This window comes from Gastrolobium bilobum, unplaced genomic scaffold, assembly GCF_033153095.1.
Source record: "Gastrolobium bilobum isolate Gb01-03AN ecotype WA unplaced genomic scaffold, APGP_CSIRO_Gbil_v1 utg12205, whole genome shotgun sequence".
NCBI lineage: Eukaryota > Viridiplantae > Streptophyta > Magnoliopsida > Fabales > Fabaceae > Gastrolobium > Gastrolobium bilobum.
The window spans coordinates 111,709-132,582 of NW_026899230.1; the positions used below are offsets into that span (position 1 = coordinate 111,709).

The following is a 20,874-nucleotide window of genomic DNA, read 5'->3' on the forward strand; positions in this document are numbered from 1 at the left end:
TTTTGATTATGCATGCACTTATGTCAAGATGAATATATTTTGTGGAAAAGCATGGTGAAACTTGAGTTGTAATTGAGTTATAATGGATATGTATTTTGAGTACCATATGGATATTTCATTGAGACTTTAACATATTGATGAATATGTAGTTATGTTTTTTTTTTATTTTGATTTGCATGACAAATTGGTAAAGTGTTTGTGAAATGTGGATGCCACATGGTGTGCGACCATGGTTGGCCTTTCATATTAGGTGTTATGGCCCTTGAAGAATGAAAAGGGAATGAAATTTCCCCAAGAAATTCACCAAAAATAAGAGAGACCAAGTCTGCCCCAGGTGTTGGGCACTCAAGCGCTGATTTGGGAGCTCAAGCACTGAATTGGGCACTCAAGCGCGACGTTGCACGCCCAAGGGCGCTAAAAAACCTAACGATGACAAAATTCTTCGCCGTTGGGCGCTCAAGCGCCCATTTGAGAGCTCGGGCGCGCATCCCGAAACAACACCAACCTAGTTTAATAAAATGGTCATAACTTGAGCTACAGATCTCCGATTTGAGCGTGGTTTGAACCCACGCGAAGCTAACTGAGAGATCTATAACATAGTGTGCGATGAAAACTATAAAGTAAGTATAGAAATTCCAATTTAATAAAAAGTGAAGAGAGTGTAGTATTGAACTCGAACAAAATAATAATATGATGTTAAGTTTAGTTTTGATTATTCCGCAAGGTAATAAGGTTATGGTCACACAATTGATTATTTTAAACTCGGCGTTGTTAAAAAGGAAAACCAAGTAAGTTTTACAAAGTAAACAAAAATTCATCCGAGTTTTTAAATGAACCAATGTGATTGTAAATGCGCTTAATATCATAAAGCAATGTTAACAAACCGGTTCTAGAACGAGTGTTACATAAAGGATAGTGTGTGACAATTGGAAAGACCTCACTCTCTCCCAAGGTTCTAATCGAACTTTCCAGATTTTTCATACCCTCACACACTATTCACAATCCCATCATATATTCAGTGTAAGAGAATAGAAGTATTTTACTTTGTTACTGTGTTAGTTTTACTGTGTCATTGTAGTTTTACCATTTACTTACTGCATCAAGTGTATAATTATTAGTATAAGCAGTGACTCACTGGATTCCTTTCTCTGTAAAGTTGTTAGCTGACAACTGGCTTATGTTGAGTCTATTCTAGTTGTTGCGTTCATCTTCTTTATATAAGTGCAATAGTCTTGTACGATTCAAATTATTCAATACGGAAATTCTTTCGATCTCTCTCTTCTCTCAGATTTCTCTCTTGTCTCTTTATGTTCTCTCTGAATCCTAATAAGCCTGACCTCCTACTAGAATATTCTATTCTCTCTCATAAAGTTAGTTATGCCACCTCATTGGTAGAATATAATCCACTACTACCCATATTACATACACCTACTTAAGCATATTAATATCACATTGCCATAAAAATAGGTCAAATGATTACTTATTCTAAAGGAGTAGTCAGAACGATCAGAAAGACGATCCACGTTCAGCACTTATTTTACTTTACCTACGTCACTGCATAACAAGACAATTTCAGAAATACTTTAAAGATATATAAGCACTGATTTACATTCTATAAAAACTAAAAGGCATTGAAGAAAACCAATCTTTTTTCCAATCAGAGGATCATACGAAAATGCAAAGGCCTTCCTTTCTCCAAGGCTAAATGCCATATGTCCCAAGTCAACCAATGATAATGGGAACAACTGCAATTAAGCAAAATGACAATGACCTCACATTTTAAACTAGAACGATGAAGAAGAGGCTTCACGTTCAAGACCTTGTTGACTATTCATTCATTCTATTGATTCATTCATTCAATCGTTTATTCATTCATTTAATCATTCATTCTCTATTCATTCATTCAATCATTCTATTCATTCATTCAATCATTCTATTCCTTCATTCATTCATTCATTCTCTATTCATTCATTCATTGATTAATTCTCTATTCATTCATTTTATTAATTCATTCAGTCTAATATGTAACACTATTAAAGATTTACATTTTATAATAATGAGAAGACATCGCATAGAAACAATATTTTTTCTTTCAAAGGATGATAAGAAAATTCACAAGACTTCACTGCACCAAAGCTAATAACTAGAACAAGAATGATGCAATGATGACAAATAAGCAAGATAATCTAATTGATAAGTCATACTAGCACAAGTCACATCAATATCCAACATTTACACAAATAAGCATTCCAAAGAGGAATTCTATTGCCATAAAGTTAATTTGGCAAGAAAGCAAGTCATTTATCACATGGGAACTACCCATACATTTGCATATCAGGAAGTCATCCTCCATCAGTGGTTACCAACTTACCACAGGGTTCGAAATATGAGGATAGAAAAGTGAACCAAAATCATTCATAGTCTACTCACTACTGACTTTGCGGAGTTTGACAAAGCATGCCAACTAGCAAGGCAACGAATGATAAACTACAGAAAAAATTGAAACAAGTTCAGAATGAGCAAAGTATTATTAAGAAAACATAGCAAAGTAGTTACTGGTATTAGAAGGAAGATTGAGAGGGAATGAGGGAGCTATACAGTGATAAGTGAGCACAAAAATAATGTTTCTACATATGTAAGAGACACAAATGCCTTGATCTTCTATCAGAAATTTGCTTTGAAGACCTTCAAAAATAACATAACAAAGTCGTATTACAAGCATTATGATAAGAACCTCCATGTCAAAATAAGAACCAACAACAAATAACAGAGACTTTTAGCATGAATAACATCATATTTTCAAATATTCAACACGAGACAAATACAAACTATGATAGTGAACAGAGACAATTACAGAAAGGAAAGAAAAATTACAATGAACTTGGAATTGAAAAACAATGCAAGAAGGTAAAGGATAGTGTGTGACAATTGGAAAGTTCTCACTCTCTCCCAATGTTCTGATCCAACTTTCTAGATTTTTCATACCCTCACACACTATTCACAAACCCATTATATATTCAGTATAAGAGAATAAAAGTATTTTACTTTGTTACTGTGTTAGTTTTACTGTGTCATTGTAGTTTTACCATTTACTTACTGCATCAGGTGTATAATTATCAGTATAAGCAGTGACTCACTGAATTCCTTTCTCTGTAAAGTTGTTAGCTGACAACGGGCTTCTGTTGAGTCTGTTTTAGTTGCAGAGTTCGTCTTCTTTATATAAGTGCAATAGTCTTGTACGATTCAAATTATTCAATACAGAAATTCTTTCAATCTCTCTCTTCTCTCAGACTTCTCTCTTGTCTCTTTATGTTCTCTCTGAATCCTAATAAGCCTAACCTCTTACTAGAATATTCTATTCTCTCTCCTAAAGTTAGTTATGCCACCTCATTGGTAGAATATAATCCACTACTACCCATATTACATACACCTACATAAACATATTCATATGACATTGCCATAAAAATAGGTTAAATGATTACTTATTCTCAAGGAGTAGCCAGACGATCAGGAAGACGATCCACGTCCAGTACTTGTTTTACTTTACCTACGTCACTGCATAACAAGACAATTTCAGAGGGTCATACGAAAATTCAAAGGCCTTCCTTTTCCAAGGCTAAATGCTAGATGTCCCAAGTCAACCAATGATAACGGGAACAACTGCAATTAAGCAAAATGACAATGACCTCAATTGAGACGTGCCACATCAGCAAGCATAATTCGCTACACAGTGTAACGAATTATGCCACGTTGCATTCTGGGAAATTTTACTATTGACATGGCAGTCTGGTAAATATTTTGGTGAAACGTGAGAAAATGGTTCACTGTTCCAATTAAACATCCCTATCACCCACGTGGCACCTTCAACTAACTTATTTGGTACTTCATGGTAGCATGTTATTATAACTTATACGTAGTCACTTGTCCAAATAGGCATGACTGTTACTATCGTGTACCTGTGCGTGTGAGAGAGAAAAAGAGAGAGATGGGTGAAGGAAATGGAAATTTCTGAGTCTTATTATGGCTAGGAGGAAGTAGGCATATATAGCATATTTGCAATTTGGACAAAATTAAAATCCTTTTTGCTATGGGACCCGCCAAATTCTACCTAATGGGAGGCTGAAACATGTAATGTAAGGATTAATTTAATCAGTTGTGATTCAACGGTGAAAGATATGCTTTTATTTTTTATCATGCATTAAATTCTGCCTGTTTGATATTAAAATTAAAATTAATAATCTATTCCATAACCATCCTAGGGGTGTAAATCGTGGCCTAACAGGGATTTACGGCTTGGCTTACATTAGGTTATATTTGACTTATTACATATAGTAAAATAGAAAAAAACTAAGGCCTAAAAAAACATATTTAGAAAATAGGTCATAGGCTCTTTTACATGTCGGACCTATAAGTCTACGGATCAGCTTATATCATATTATTTATTTTAAATAAAATAAAATAAATAAATTATTATTTTAATGATTTTGAATAATAAAGTAATTTTTTTTAATTATTGAATGTCTAATTGGCTTAAACAGGCTCAGGTCAATATTTTTGTTTTTTAAATTTAGATCAAACAGACTTATAATTTGGGCCTACATAAGCTAACAGACAAGACCAGACTAAAGTATTTTATACAGGTCTGGCCTATTTAAGCCAAAATCTAGACCGACTCGACCTATTTACACCTATATCCATCGCCAAATATAATTCCAAAGTCCCATCGCCAACTATATGGTTTACATTACATCCCAATAATTTTGCATCAATACAATTTTTTTCTACTAGAGAGAAATTTTGGGAAGATTTAATTTATGTTGACATCTATATTTTTGCTGTTATATTTTTTTTATAATAAATAAAATTATATCATTCAAATAATAGCCTTGAACCATTTATAAGTTTAGGAAAAGATAAAAAGATTTATTAAAAATATATACAAATTTTCCTTAAGATTGACTTGCATGTGATATATAATTTTGCTTAGCACAAAGTAGCACATTCTTTAACTGAAAAGATCCTTAGGTGTTTCGGATGAACAAGGTTAAAATATGATAAGGACCTTAGAAAATTAAAACTAAACCATTCATATCGACTAAAATGTTCACACGAGGGCTGCTCCTCTACGTTTATCGATTACTATGTTGGATAAAGACGCTTTTGTATCTTGGACCTAGCTTGAAAGCACTCAACGATTCCCAATACGTAGTTTTATTAATTAAGGTAACACCAAGTTTGTAAGATCAATTTGATTAAGAATTGAATCTCAACCAGGTTGCCTTTGTTTTTGCACTTTAGACTAATAACTAACTCTGCCATAGCCTGTCTATGTCCCACCATCGAACTAGAGCCATCAACATTGAGTTTAACCCAACCATCTTGAGCGAATATCAAATGAATAAATTGTTCAACTCTAGCCATTGACTCTTATTAGTTCTTTGTTTCTTTTCACCTCTCCTCTTTTTTTCTTTGTGAATATGTTGTCACATCATTATCTTTCTTCTCTAACCCTTAACCTTTACATACATAAAAACAAAAAAATGCTTGCAACAACAGAGTATAATCAAAGCTCTTTTCTTGCTTGAATAAGCATTCAGAGAAACCAAGTGATGTTGGTGGAAGAATTGCAATGAAGAGCTAGAAAACCTCAAGTTTTTCCTAAAATATGTTGGTGAATGATTCCTCTATCTCATATCATTGCAGACGGAGGAGGACCCATCCGATGACGCCTCACCTTCCATCGCTTAGCTTCAAAAGCTCCTTGGCTTTAGGGGTGTTTATCAACCGATCCAGACCGATTCAAATCACAGTGACCGAACCGAAAAGCCGAAAACTGAATTAATCGAAAATCGAAAAAAAAACAGCAAAATTGTCAAAATTCTAATCCTGGAAATATACATATCTTTCATACTTTTACCTCTTTAATTGAGGTATATATATACAAGAAATAATAACAAACACCTACTAACAATCAGATAACATCTTTATCAAACTAAACAACTAACATTTAGCTAACATCTTAACAAACTAAAAACAAATTAATCTTATCTAATTACAACAAATTCAGAAGATAATTCCTATCTTCAACACTCCCCCTCAAGTTGGTGCATGAATGTCTAACATGCCCAACTTGTTAATAGCTTCTTCAAAAACTTTTCCAGAAACAGCTTTTGTTAGTATATCAGCAAGTTGCTCCTGGGAGCGTATGTGGGGAACCTGAATTATATGATTATCAAGCTTCTCCTTTATAAAATGCTTGTCCACCTCAACATGTTTGGTTCTGTCATGTTGGACCGGATTGTGTGTTATCTCTATAGCAGCTTTATTGTCACACAAAAGGTTCATTGGCTGATTATATGTAATTCCTAATTCAGTTAGTATGTTTTTAATCCATAAAAGTTCACAGACACCATAAGTCATGCCCCTGAATTCAGCTTCAGCACTGGATCTAGCCACTATTTTTTGCTTCTTACTTCTCCAAGTGACTAAATTTCCCTCAACAAAAGTAAAATATCCGGAGGTTGATTGCCTTGTAGTTTTGTCACCAGCCCAATCTGAGTCTGTATAGCCTTCAATGCATGGTCTATTATTTTTTGAAAATAACAAGCCTTTTCCTGGAGATCCTTTGAGATACCTTAGGATCCGGTATACAGCTCTCATATGTTCATCACTAGGAGAATGCATAAATCTGCTAACAATGCTTACAGAATATGCAATATCAGGTCTGGTATATGATAAATATATAAGTTTTCCTACTAACCTTTGATATCTGCCCTTATTTGCCTCAATCTGATTTGGATAGACACCAAGTGAGTGATTCATCTCCATTGGAGTATCTGCTGACTTGCTGCCCAATAATCCAGTTTCCGAGAGAAGATCCAAAATGTATTTCCTTTGAGATAAAAATATTCCTTGTTCTGATCTGGAAATTTCTATACCAAGAAAGTATTTAAGTGGACCAAGATCCTTCATTTCAAATTCTGCAGCCAACTTCTTCTCAAGAGATTTCATTTCTTCTAGATCATCCCCAGTTAACACCATATCATCTACATACACAATAAGTATAGCCACATTTCCTCGGTTCCGCTTTATAAATAGAGTGTGATCTGAGTTGCTTTATTGATACCCAAATTTCTTCATTGCTAAAGAGAACCTACCAAACCACGCTCTTGGTGATTGTTTAAGACCATAGAGTGCTTTTTTTAGCTTACAAACCACATCTTGTTTCGAAGATGCCAACTTTACTTCAGGTGGTACTTCCATGTAGACTTCCTCTTCTAGATCACCATTTAAAAAGGCGTTCTTTACATCAAATTGTTTCAAAGGCCAATTTCTGTTTGCTGCAATAGATATTAAGATTCTGATTGTATTGAGTTTCGCCACTGGAGCAAATGTCTCTTGATAGTCTACTCCATACTTTTGTGTAAATCCTTTTGCTACAAGCCTTGCTTTGTATCTGTCAATACTCCCATCTGCCCTTAGCTTCACAGTATAAACCCATTTGCAACCAATTGTCTTCTTTCCCTCCGGTAGAGATGTCAGGTTCCAAGTCTCATTTTTCTAAAGTGCCTCCATTTCAATGTTCATAGCTTGCTTCCATTTAGGATCCTCCAAGGCTTCCTGCACACTATTAGGAATTTGTACAATAGATAATTGATCAATTGTTAAAGCATATGATTCAGATAACCTATGAGATGACACATAATTGCTGATGGGATATTTCCCTTTCACTTTCAGATTCGGTTCATAAGTGGCCTTTGGAATGCCTTTGTTTGCCCTCTCTGATCGTCTAATATGTGTAATATCCGAAGGTAAAGGATCAGTATTTTGGACAGAAATGACTTCAATAGCAGGTAGGATTGGATGATCTGTATTTTGGGCAGAAGTGGTTTCAGTGGCAGGAGATTCAGAATGTGTTTCAGATGTATCTAAGGACAAGGTCTCAGGTATGTGGGGGTATGTCTGGTGTCTCATGTAGAGGAGGACTTTGAAGAGAATTAGTATTTGTAGAGGAAGGGATAGGAATAGAAGTAGAAGACCAGAATTCTTCTTCTCGAGTATTAGGTATCTCCCCCTGAGAAGAAGAAGAGGGGACTCCCCCTGAATAGTAACCTTCGGATTCATTAAAAGAGACTTCAAGTGTGACATACATCTTGTGGGTTTTAGGATCAAAACAGCGGTAGCCCTTTTGGGAGTCAGAGTAGCCCACAAAGATACATTTCCTAGCACAAGGATCAAGTTTGGTGCGAAGAACTTTTGGTATATGCACAAATGCAGTGCAAACGAAAACTTTAGGTTCTAGATTCATAACATGGGGAATTGAAAAAAAAGGTTTCAAGTTTCTGTTGAGGGGTTAGAAACTTCAAAGAACTAGAGGGACTTCGATTGAGAACATAAGCTGCAGAAAGAACAGCTTCTCCCCAATAGTGAGAGGGTACATCCATGTCAAATAAAAAAGCTTGAGTGAATTCTAATAATTGCCTGTTTTTTCTTTTAGCCAAACCATTTTGCTGAGGGGTATATGCACAAGAGGTTTGATGTTTGATCCCTTTAGAGTTTAAAAAATCAAAAAATGCTTTTTTTTTTATATTCAAGTCCATTGTCAGATTGCAGAATTTGGATTGAAGTTTTAAATTGAGTAGCAACCATGTTATGAAAATTTTGAAATACAGAAAACACCTCATTTTTGTTTTTGAGTAAAGAGATCCACATCATCCTAGTGCATTCATCAATAAAAGAAACATAATAAAAAGCATTTGAGAAAGAAGACACACGAGTTGGTCCCCATACATCAGAATGAATAACTTGAAATGGAATTTCACTTTTATTTGAACTAGGATAAAAAGGCAAACGATGGCTTTTAGCCATTTCACAAGTAGGACAATGCAATTCAGAAGGTTTACTATTCGAAAATAAATGAGGAAACAACTTATTCAGATACGAAAAAGAGGGGTGTCCTAATCTCCTATGCCATAGCCATAGTGTAGGATGTTTATTTTCAGAACTATGAACAACAGCTGCTCTATACTTTATCTCTGATGCACTATGAGGGGCTTCAAAAAAATAGAGGTTGTTCTTTCTAACACCATAGCCAAAAATCATTTTTGTTTGGAGGTCCTGAAACACACAGAACGTTGGATAAAACAATACTTCACAATGAAGTTCAGAAGTCAATTTACTCACAGACAATAGATTAAACTCAAGGGAGGGGACAACAAGTACAGAGTGCAGGGTAATGGTGGGTGATAAAACAAAAGTTCCTTGACCAGTAATTGAAGCAGTGCTACCATTTGCAGTAGTAACAGAATACTTATCACAAGGCAAAAATTCAGTCAAATCAGAAGCATCATGAATCATATGGTTTGATGCACCAGTATCAATTATCCAAGACAAATTACTATAGTGAGTAGAAAGAGCAAGAGAATTACCTAATACGCCTTCATAGATAGCAGTTGCTTTAGGAGAGGAAGAAGAGTCACCGTCGGAGGAAAGAAGAGCTTTAGAGACAGCCTTGCGACGAGGAAGTTTGGTGAAATCCCACCAATCAGGATACCCAATTATTTCATAACACCGGTGCTTCGAATGACCGGAATCGCCACAGTGAGTGCACTGAAATATCTTGGCAAAGGATGCTTCCTTTCGGTATTTAGCAACATGCGGGACAACAGAGGGACGAGAAGCATGTGAAGATGCGGATGGGGAAGTATTTGTTCCTGTGGTTTCTGGTAGTGTATCCATTGCGGCGGAAGAGAGAAACAAAAATGGAGAGTTAGGGATTTAGGTCTGATCAGATAAAAGAGGTTTGAAATTTCAGCTATTGGGAAAATGGGTCTGGGGCAGATCTATGAATCGGTGAAGCATACGCATGCCTAGGTTTCAGTTCCACAGAGCAGAGCGTACAAAAACTTGTTCCCCGGCAACGGCGCCAAAAACTTGTTGCTACTCACGGCAAGTGCACCGATCGTACAAGTAATATACATTTAACATAAAATTTAATTTAGAAATATCTTTATCATATAACTGAAAGAGATAAAAAAGGAAAACAAAAAGTCCTTATATTACGCTTTGCTATTGCACTCGCAAATCAAGGAATATTGGATAACTATGGGTTAGAGCCCATATGAAGAAAAAATCTAGTAACCAATATTTCATATTTGAAGAGTAATACGAAGGGTTTAGAGCGAAAGTTTTAAGAATAAATAACCTCTCAATTATTTGGTAGAATAGCATTTTACTCTAGGGGTGTTTGATATGCGTCTAACATATGGTGATTTCTAAGTAAAAGAAGCAAGGAATTAATTATAAATGTGTGAAAATAAGCTCATAAATGCAAGAAATATTGATTATTTCTTCTCAATCATTCTCTCACTCAATTTATGCATTTTGATAGCAGGAAACACCAAAAAGAAGTGAAAGAAAGAAGTTGAAATTGCATAGTCTCGCTCAAAACGTGCGAAAATGGCGCAATCCGCGTGATTTTGGCAAATTACTTTCTGTTTGTCCGCGCGATCCGCGCGAATTTGGCGCTGATCGTGCAGGCGTCATGAATGTAATCCTTGATTTGTGGAGTCGCAAATTTGGCACTGATCGCGCGGGCGTCATGAATGCATTCCTTGATTTGTGGAGTTTGATGAAAATGGAAATTTAATCAATGAGAGGATTATGACCTGATTGATTGGTGGAATTATGAGAAAAATGGAAATTTAATCAGAATTAATTAGAGGATCATGACCTGATTGATTGGTGGAATTATAAGAAAAATGGAAATTTAATCAGAATTAATGCAAGGATTATGACCTGATTGAGTAGCTGGCTATATAAAGGAAGCAGAAACTCTAAAAGAAAATCATCTTTTGGCAAAGAGAAATTGGAGAGGAAGCTGGCGTATCAAGACTTCTTCTTCTTCCGGTTTTACATTTTCATGAACTCTTTCTCATAATTTAAATTGTCAGACATGAATATGTCTGGCTAGTTTTTTGGTTAAGTTTATGGTTAATTATTCAATTGAATTTATTTTACTCTGTTCTTCATCCCATAATTCTTTTAGAATTCGCGACTCTATTAGGATTACGAGGGTTAGGGTTCGCAATAGGGATATTGGTATTCTAATTCCTGACAAAAGGTAAGATAACTGTTCATGTATGCACTAGGGATAGGCTATATGAACTGCAAATGTGAAAAATTCGCTGGGCTTAAAGATTAACTTGAAAAGGGATTTATAAGGGATTAGGATTCTAATAGGGTTAATAAGGTTAAGATCACTAAGGGATTAGGGCTTAACTAATTAATTATAGATGGTGAATTGTTTGATCAATTGGGTAATTAAACATAAATATTAATCATTATTACAAGGTGGGGATCGGAAAGATGTTGGAGTCTTTTACTGCAATAGTTTCTTTATAATATTTTCTCAATTCTCAACTTTTGATTCTAAGTTTTCAATCTTCTCTTTGAATTGTTCACGAAATATTGAATAGTTCACAATTGTTACAACCACTATTACTTTCAAATCAACTCTTGTTCTTCCATTCTTAAAAGAAACAATTAATTGATATTCGACCCAATCCCTGTGGAGACGATACTCTTCTCACTTTTTATTACTTGGTACGATCGGTGCACTTGCCGATTTTTCGCAACAGTGTTCATCAACTGATCCAAACCGATTCAAACCGTGAAAACCGAACCGAAAAACCGATAACCGAATAAATCGAAAACCGAAAAATCAGAAACCGAAAGAAAATCGCAAATTTTAATTGGTTTGGATCGATTTTCGGATGGGTTGATAAAAATCGATCCAATCCAAACTGATCCAATATATTAATTATCCTCTACCTACTTGTCCTTACTCCAATAATAGCTCAAAATTTTTCAAACTCAAGACCCATTAACTCATCAACTAAACCCAAAAAAAACTTAGTCACGTCTCCTGTAGTATTGTTTACTGATATTTTTCTATTTCAAATTTTTTTTTACAAAGCCAATATATACAAAAGATGTTATTTGCATAATAATCATGAAACTAATTTTAGGATATTCAAAAAACCGAAAATCGATCCAATCCAAACCGAAAAAAATTGGATTGGATCGGATCGGATTTGAAAAAAAATCTAAACCGAAGGGATGATTACATGATCAAACATTGGATCGGATGAGTTTTACTTTCAAAACCGATCCAGTACAGACCGCGAACACCCCTAGTTTACTTTTCGATTCCTTTTGCCAAAACCCACTCTCCTTTTCTTTCATGTTTTACAAGTTCATACTTCAACGATTCTGCAATGCAAAGTGATCCATGGTAATGATAAATCCTAATTTGTTATTGCTTCTTATTACTATTGTCTTTTGACAGTGAACACAACACGATCGTTATTGCTTCTTATTAACATCGTCTTTCGATACTGCGAACACGATCACGGCATCTTCTATATTTGCTTCACCTCGCTATTCTTCCTTGTATTAAGGTTATACAATTAAGCATGGTATTCACTGTTCAATAATTTTATTTTATTTTTTGCTGTATATTTGTTTGAAATAAACGATTTGTTTATAGAGTTACCATCGTTTGCCTATTATAAGTTGATAAACCCCATTTGAGCTCTTAATTTATTTTCAAATTTATTTTTTTTATACAAATTTCCAATTTATTTTAGTCGTCGTGTGATATTATTCTTTAGAAAATTTGATCTCTAAAATTTATTTATCCCACAGTGACTCTTCACACTTTTCCATTTTGATTTGTTAGAGATATTTTTTTAAAATAAATAAATTAAAAAATATCTCTAATAATGATAAAGAGCACGAGTTTGAAATAACGGTAAAAAAAAAAATTTAACTGAAAGGTTATGAGTTTGAATAGTGAAAACAGATCTTTTTGTAAATATGTAGTCTCTTTATAAATATGTAAAGATAAGGTTGCGTATAAACATTGCATTCACTTCACCCTCACAGTAGAGATTTGATGGAGAGTGATTTTTAGAGTTGAGATTTGTTAGAATCAATTAATCAAAGTGAAATTGAATATTAAAAGAGTCTGCCGGGCCATTTTGCAATTACTTATAGAAATAGTAGGTGGTGAGTTTTAAACTCGGCGAAGCACTTATTGATCATGTTGCAATTACTTTTTTAGAATATTAAGATTATACATGGAACATCTAATTAGAATACCTTTGTAATATTAAGCAAATTGGAATAGCAAGAAGTCAAATGTGTTAGAATTTTTAGAATATCTTTGTAATATTAAGATTATACATGGAACATCTAATTAGAGCACGTCAGAGGATTTGTTAGGATTAGTTTCTCTATTTGTTTAAATTTCATAAATTACTTCTTTATTTTAAGAATTTTTTATTTAATGTAAATAGAGATGAATGTTTTTCTATTTCGTATCACTTCACAAAACATTAATATATAACATATTCATTCTGCTCTCTTTTTCTTACCTATGATATGATATGATTCTACCAGATGCAGAATAAAATGCAAAAAGTGCAGTGGTCAAATCTGCCTGAAGACCTGCTCATACGAATTGCGGATGGTCTAGGACTGATTGATTTTCTGTGTTTCCGTGGTGTTTGCAAAGATTGGCACAATGCTTCTTCAAAAGCTAAGCATAAATGTTCTGGAGCTGATCCTTGGTTTCTTCTGTATGATGATGGGGAAGGTTCTCAGTGTTCCCTGCTAAGCAACCAAGATAAAATCTACACCATCAACATCCCAGAACTAGACGGGGCAACTTGCCTTGCATCCAATGAAGGATGGCTGCTTGTCTTTCGACATGGTTCAATGTTCTTCTTTTGCCCCTTTTCCAGAGCAAAAATAGAGCTTCCAAGCTGTCCTTTCACAGAATTATCTAACCATGTTGCAGCATTTTCATCTGTTCCCACTTCTCAAGATTGCATTGTTGTTGTGATTAGTCGAATCAATGATCATGAATTAAAACTCTACTTGCTTTGCAGGGGGAATAGTATATGGGCCAAGCATAATTTTCCTTGCGGTATACTTGTTTTGGATAAAATAACTTGTGTTGTGTTTGGTGCATGGGAATTTCAATTCTTGGACGAGTGGGAAAGTTTAGTTGCCTTTCATTCAGCTAAGCCCCTAAAAGGGAACAGGTATCTTGTATTTCTACCCATGGGTGAATTGAGCCATAAAATACATATAGACAGGATGATGGATGCGAAGAGTAAACTGGGATTAGAGGCAAATGTTTCAATTTCTACATGCGGAAAGCTAATGACAGACTCTAGTGGTCAATGTTGCATTGCAATTCAAGGTGAAAACGTTCATGCAACTACAGAATCTGAAAGCCGTCATCTTAAAGGGGTGTGGATCCAACCAAGTTACCTTAATATACCTCCAGACCAAAGCTGGTAATTTGTTGGGGGGGGTTTTCACTTTTTTATCTAGTTATCATTTTGCTGACTCGTTTGTTTATTTATTTTAAACTTTGGGATTTTATTTTTTGATCTATAGATTTAAGACTATTTTATGCTCAAGGATTTGGAGAAGTTTTTATATATTTTTCTTGTATGCTTTTAATTTGGGGTGTGTTCGTACGCGTTTGTGTTCACTTCTATTTATAATGCTAACATTTGCGAAATAGACTGTTTTATTGTAAGGTCATAAAGGGAACAACGTTCCTGCCCCTGAAAAATATTTAGAATTCAATATCTAATGCATCACTAAAAGTAAAAATTCTCTCATAGTGGAGGATGGCTGCTTCTCTTTCAAGAAGGCTTAATATTCTTATTTTGCCCATTTTCAAAAAAAAAAAAAATCTATGAAATTATCCTTTTTCAGAATTATCTGACCATATTTTGGTATTTTCATCTGCTCCACGTGTCAAGATTGAATTGATGTTGTATTATGAGCAACAGTTATCACAAATTAAAAAAATAATATAATCGTAGTTTTCGCAATAGCATATATATCACTTCGTCTATAAACCAAAACTCGATGAAAATAGAAAATATGTATAAAATGTGGTAAAACCCCAAACCAAGAGGGGGGGTGTATATACCGTTAGGCTCTACAGCCCAACTTAAACACTTTGTTGATGAATGACTGAATGTTATGCTCAGTGTTATTAAACCCAGCTTGAATCTGTCGGGTCAATCCGAAACCTAATAAATTAGTCATTTAAAGCTCTTTTGGATGAGCTTTTTTTTCTTCAAAAGTTACTGTTTTTCTTAAGAAAAAAAAGTATTTTTCGAAAAAAGTCTATTATAAATGCATGCTTTTGAAAAAAGCAGAAGTCATAAAAAAAAGTCAAAAATTTACTTTGTTTAGAAGCTAAAAATTTTAGCTTCTAAAAAAAGCAGAAGTCAAAAGTCAAATATTTTTTTCAAAAATCAAATATTTTTTTAAAAAATCAAATATTTTTTTAAAAATCTAAATAACTATAGCTTTTATAAAAAGTACTTTTAAAATAAAGAAGCCATAAAAAAGACTTTTTTATAAGCCAATGCAAACGGTCTCTTAATCAGTTTGAGTTGGGTAATAGATTGGTTTACGGTTGTGCATGGGTCAGGTTTTTGTGCCGACTCAACCCAACTTGATTTTTGTAGGTCAGGTATTTTGACCCGACCCTCTTTAATTTAATCCAAGTCAGGTCTGACTTGGTTTGAATTTTTTTGAACTAGTTCAGAACTGGGTCGGATCTGACCTGACTTGGTTTCTGAAGAGGGTCTAACTTGGTTTCTGAAGTGGATCAAATCTGACCTGACCCATTTTTGACTTGGTTTTGTCACCAAATTTCATCGAAATTTCTACGTTGCAAACGATAAAAATTTTGTCACAAAATTATTTTTTCGTCAGAATACTTTTTGTTGAAAAGCGACAGAATTTTTTTTCTATTAAAATCTGTTACAAAAATAAATTTTCTAACAAAATTTAGTCTCCATCAAAAAATTTTGTACAAAATGCACATTCTTTGGATATAGTAAGTGAGTGATGGATACGATGAAAATATGATGATAGAGAATGACAAGCCATAATTAATTACATCCACTTTTTAGGATATTTTCTTTTACTTCATGCAATTGAAACATTGATATTTTTTACCCAACCAGTCCATGAGCAACCCAACTATTATGGTTTGAACAGTGTCAGAACTATATAAGAGGTGGCTCTCTTGAACACAGACCACGTTTCAGATTAAGAAAGGCAAGCTCCTTATCATTGTTGTTAAAATTTTAATTTATCACTACGATTTTATATTTTTACAAAAAAAATTTATCAAAACAATTTTACAAATGCTTTCACGTTTTTATGATTTTTTACGATTTTTTTACATTACAATTTTACGATTTACGATTTTTTAATCCCCTTCCAATCTTACTTAAGATCTCGATTTTAACAACATTGTTCCTTATTACTTAAACCAAAAAAAAAAGACTAATGTTATTTAAATTGGTTAAACTTAATGCACATTCTTTGGATATAGTAAGTGAATCAAAAGATTAATTAATAGATAATTATCACAGTTAATAAATGAACATTACAAAATTAATAATATGATTGACATAATAAATCTAATTTGAATGCACTAAATTTCTTTATTTATGAACTTTATGATTTGATATGTCAATTTGAACGCACTAAATCTAATTTGAATGCACTAAATCTTTTTATTATGATTTTCTACTTTTTCAGCCAAAATATCATAACACGCACAGAATCAATAGAAACAAGGAATTATAACTCAAAAGTGTGTGTTCAATACTATCTCAATATTTCTTAAACAAATCTCAGTTAACAGGATGAAGTGATTTAACACATTTCAAAGTTAAGAAGTGTGCACAAGGTGAGGGTGTTGTAATACAGGCAAAAAGTGATCCCTATCTGTTCCATTCATAGTCACCTCCGAATCTTGGGTTGGCATTATTGACTAAGCTGGCATCCTCTGGCTTTATGGAGTTTGCAAATGTATGCCAACCTAGAAGATATGGCATAATAAACTACAGAAAAAAGCAACAGAAGTGCGATCAGAATGAGCAAAATATTAATAAGGTTGTATGCATAAAAGAAAGATTTGCATTTTGAAAGCATTTGAAACATGTACAAAAAACCCTTGTTGAAGTGCTATATCACTGTAGTGAATAAACATAACCGGACTACTTTTCCAACAGCCAATTGAGCTATTCAAAATTCTCTTTCAAAAAGACAAGCATAAAATCTATATATAAACCACTAAGACTTCATGACTTCATACTACAAAAGCCAAAAGACATGCTCCTAGTTTGGCCAGGCAAAGGAATTTTCATGGCTTAAGAAGGTTGACATACTATTATTGCAAAGTTTACTGCATCAATCAGATTTTGATTGCTACTTCTCTGTAATCAGTCATTTCTTCTATAACATCTTTCCATTGAACAATTAGAGAATCATGGCAATGCAATTTTTCGCATTAAAAGGCAAAGATAGATAGTAATAGAGAGAGAGCTATACATTGAAAATAGAGCTCAAAACTGCTAACTCTGCTTTTGTAATAGGGATAATGATGCTTTCATCCATGTTCAGAAGCTTGTTTTGAACACCTTCAAAAATCCCATAACAAAGTCAGAACTGGAGCAAATATTAAGACAATTAACTTTCTTCATTTATATTGCAGGCATGGGCATAAAAATGGGGCCGATAGGTCATTATTTTAAATGATTACAGTAAGATTGAACACCATCCAAATATCGCACTACTGTGTGAGCTTTTTGCAGTTCACAAATTATGTAATGGACTCAATCAACCCAATATTTCATGGTGCCCCAGCAACTTCAATATGGCAAGGAAATAATATAAAATTGATACAGTAAAGAAAGATGATTACTGAGGTTAAAGAAGTGACCGGAACTGTCCGGAAGAGGCTCTAGCTTCAAAACTTTCCTGACTTTACCTTCATCACTGCATAACAAGACAATTTTGAAAATGCTTTAGAGGTATATAAGCACAGCAACAATAACTTACGACATTGAAACCCGCTCCCCCACATCCAACCACATAGCAAAAAGAAGAAAGCAAAATCTATTAAACAGTATGTAATTAATGACTTAGTCAGTATGTATGAACCCACATATACGGTCAAAGATCACATATTTTTATTCCATCCAGGGTATAAGGAGGAAAAGACACCATCAGCTCCCCATGCCCCTTACACAAAAAAAGAAAAAAGAAAATGCAATTTTTATCACAGAGATAAATCAAGAAATGACCAGAGATATTCTAAAATGTTAACCCCATTATAGATTTACATTTTACAATAATTAGAAGGCATTGCGTAGAAACTACCTTTTTCCCTTCAAAGGATCATGAAAAAATTCACAAGACTCCCTTGTTCCAAGGCTAATCACACTTCCCATTTCACCTACTGATAACGAGAACACCTGCACTCAAGCAAAATGACAATGATCTCATATTTAAACTATAAGATCAAGTGACTAACTCTACCAGAATAAAAAAGTTCAATGAAATGACTAATTCAATTTTCACTGGACAGGACGACATTTCACTCGGTTGGGTTCACAACATACAGAAGCATGAACCAGGAAACTAGGATCATCAAGTTATTGTTGGTAAAAGCATATAAGCAAAGTGTGTGTTAGAGAATAATATAAATAATTAAAAAGGCCTTCCCCTAACACCTTAAGATTTTGGGTTGAAGTGGTTCTTTACATGGTATCAGAGCTTCAGTGACCATAAGCTCACGAGTTCGATCCTCGCCGCCCCCCACTTGTGGAATTAAATATAAAAGAAAAAGCACAAAAGAAAGTAAACCAAAAATTGGACCTGTGCAATATCCACACTTCAAGACCAAAGAGCTCTTGTGTGAGGGGGTGTGTTAGAGAATAATATAAATCATTAAAAAGGCCCTCACCTAACACCGCCCTCACCTAACACCTGAAGTGGTTCTTTACGGTGTGTGTTTGGATTAGCTTAAGAGAGAATAAAAGAGTCTAAAATTTTTAATAACTACCCGCACAAAAATAAAAAAAAATTCAAAACTAGAGAGATCAAAATGCCAAACTCACTCAGGTTTTGTCAGAAAAACGTACTCTTAAGAGAAATACTCTCAACAGTTCAAATTTGACCTAAACTTTAGCACATAAGAACTTCTAGTTCTGGGATCAATAATAACATAGATATTACCCTCAAATTACAGAAGAAGCATAACTCACCTGTTTTCTATTCCAATCATATTGACGGGAAGCAACAGCAGGCGCAAACTGAAGCAGCACATAACCTTCCCTAGATATTTTGAATGCCCCTGACTGAAAAAATGCAGCAAAATCTTCCCAAGTTAAACATTCAATTCACAAATTCCATGAAACAAGTCCAGAATGATTACAGCACATTCAATGATAACCACCGTCAAAACAAAAATAAAAACATACATCGAGTGGGGCGAAATCCGGGGGTCTAGGAGTCACTGAGAGTGCAGCCTTCCCTTTGTAAATGGTGTGACCAACATAAACCCTAGGTGGCAAAGCTCCAACTAAACACACATAAGCAAACAATAACCATCAAACTAGAAAGCAAATGAGTGCATTATACAACACCAACCCTTTGAAAATTTCTTAACTTACCCACCACTCTGTAGTTGTCATTGACAAAATATATAGCATAAAAATCTGTTCTTTTTTTTTTCCAACAACTAAAATAAAAGTTTCAAATGGGAAAATCAAGCCTCAACCTGGTTGCAGAGAAACCCAAGAGTTGCTTTTGCCTAAATATTACTCAGATACAATAATAAAAAAAATCAGGCTTTATTATCTCAGCAACCACACAGGCTTTCAGAAACCAAACAAAAATGGAATTGAGGGGTTGAGGAAAAACAAAACAAAACAAAACAAAAAAAGGAAAGAGGGTAAGAAAAAAAGTACCTGAAGCAGTCGAGGTTGCAGCTTGTGGTGTGGAGGAAAAGGTTTTCTGATCAAAGAGTTCTGAGTGGCGGCATCTGATTGGTTTGGTGACTGTGAGGGGTTCAGAAGAAGGGTTGAAAGGAAAAGACTTTGGAGAGAAAGAGTGGTTTGGGCACTGCTTAAGTGAAGAAGAAGAAGAAGAAGATGAAGATGATAGTGATGGTAGTGAGTGTAGCTTCAACTGCAAATCCAACATCTTCACCTGTCTCTTTATATCTTCTCTCTGCTTTTGTGTCTGCCGCTTCAATTGCTTCTGTATTTCCCGGTTTTTGTTCCGTTTGATGCAATGATGTTTTGGTTTGGTCTCAATGAGTAAAACAAGGTGTAATAAAAACTCACAAGTATTTGCTTAAAAAAAGTTAAATATGCTCAATTTTGTGGTAACTTTCACAGTAAAATAGTATTCTGTTTATTAATAATATTTAAAAACGGGATTTATTAAAATATGTCCTTATCGAATGTTAAGAAGACATTAAAATATTTTTATTACTCTCCACGAATTACTTAAATAAACAAGTATTAAATGTTTTTTAGATTTCAAGATAGTGAATATTTCTTTTCAATTAATAGTAAATAAAATCACAAGTTGGGTTGACTTAGTTGGTGACGTGAAACGATAAGAATGACAAAGTATTTGTGAATGATAGATTTAGAATATTACTACTCTCTAAAAAGCTAAATATCAATTTAACATTTTTAATTTTATTGTAAAAACAATTTCTCACATTCATATTAAAGTAAGAGTAAGGTTATACTTAGAGGGCGTCTGATAGAGGAGATAAATTTTTTGACCATGTAAATATAATGAGATAGGATCCTTTGACACCGGTGTCAAATTTTAAATTTGACACCTCATCTGAGAGTCGTTAGATCAAAAAAGATCAATGGTGTCACATGCTTTCAAATCAGAGTCGTTGATCTTTTTTAATCTAACGGCTCTCAGATGAAGTGTCAAATTTGAAAT

General features: G+C 34.1%; 2 protein-coding genes across 2 annotated transcripts; one reads left to right on the forward strand and one right to left on the reverse strand.

Annotated features, from left to right (window-relative positions):
• Nucleotides 1-13,476: 13,476 nt before the first annotated feature.
• LOC133288632 (F-box protein At4g00893-like) lies at nt 13,477-14,373 on the forward strand. Its single transcript, XM_061486444.1, has one exon. It carries the CDS (start codon nt 13,477-13,479, stop codon nt 14,371-14,373), a length of 897 nt encoding a protein of 298 aa, XP_061342428.1.
• Nucleotides 14,374-16,733: 2,360 nt separating this feature from the next.
• Nucleotides 16,734-20,203, reverse strand: LOC133288656 (single-stranded DNA-binding protein WHY1, chloroplastic-like). Its single transcript, XM_061486467.1, has 7 exons — nt 19,872-20,203; nt 19,383-19,483; nt 19,167-19,259; nt 18,280-18,374; nt 17,822-17,895; nt 17,449-17,537; nt 16,734-16,958 (listed from the first exon to the last, which is right to left on the reverse strand). Exons 1-7 carry the CDS (start codon nt 20,104-20,106, stop codon nt 16,839-16,841), a joined length of 807 nt encoding a protein of 268 aa, XP_061342451.1. The 5' UTR covers nt 20,107-20,203; the 3' UTR covers nt 16,734-16,838.
• Nucleotides 20,204-20,874: the final 671 nt, after the last annotated feature.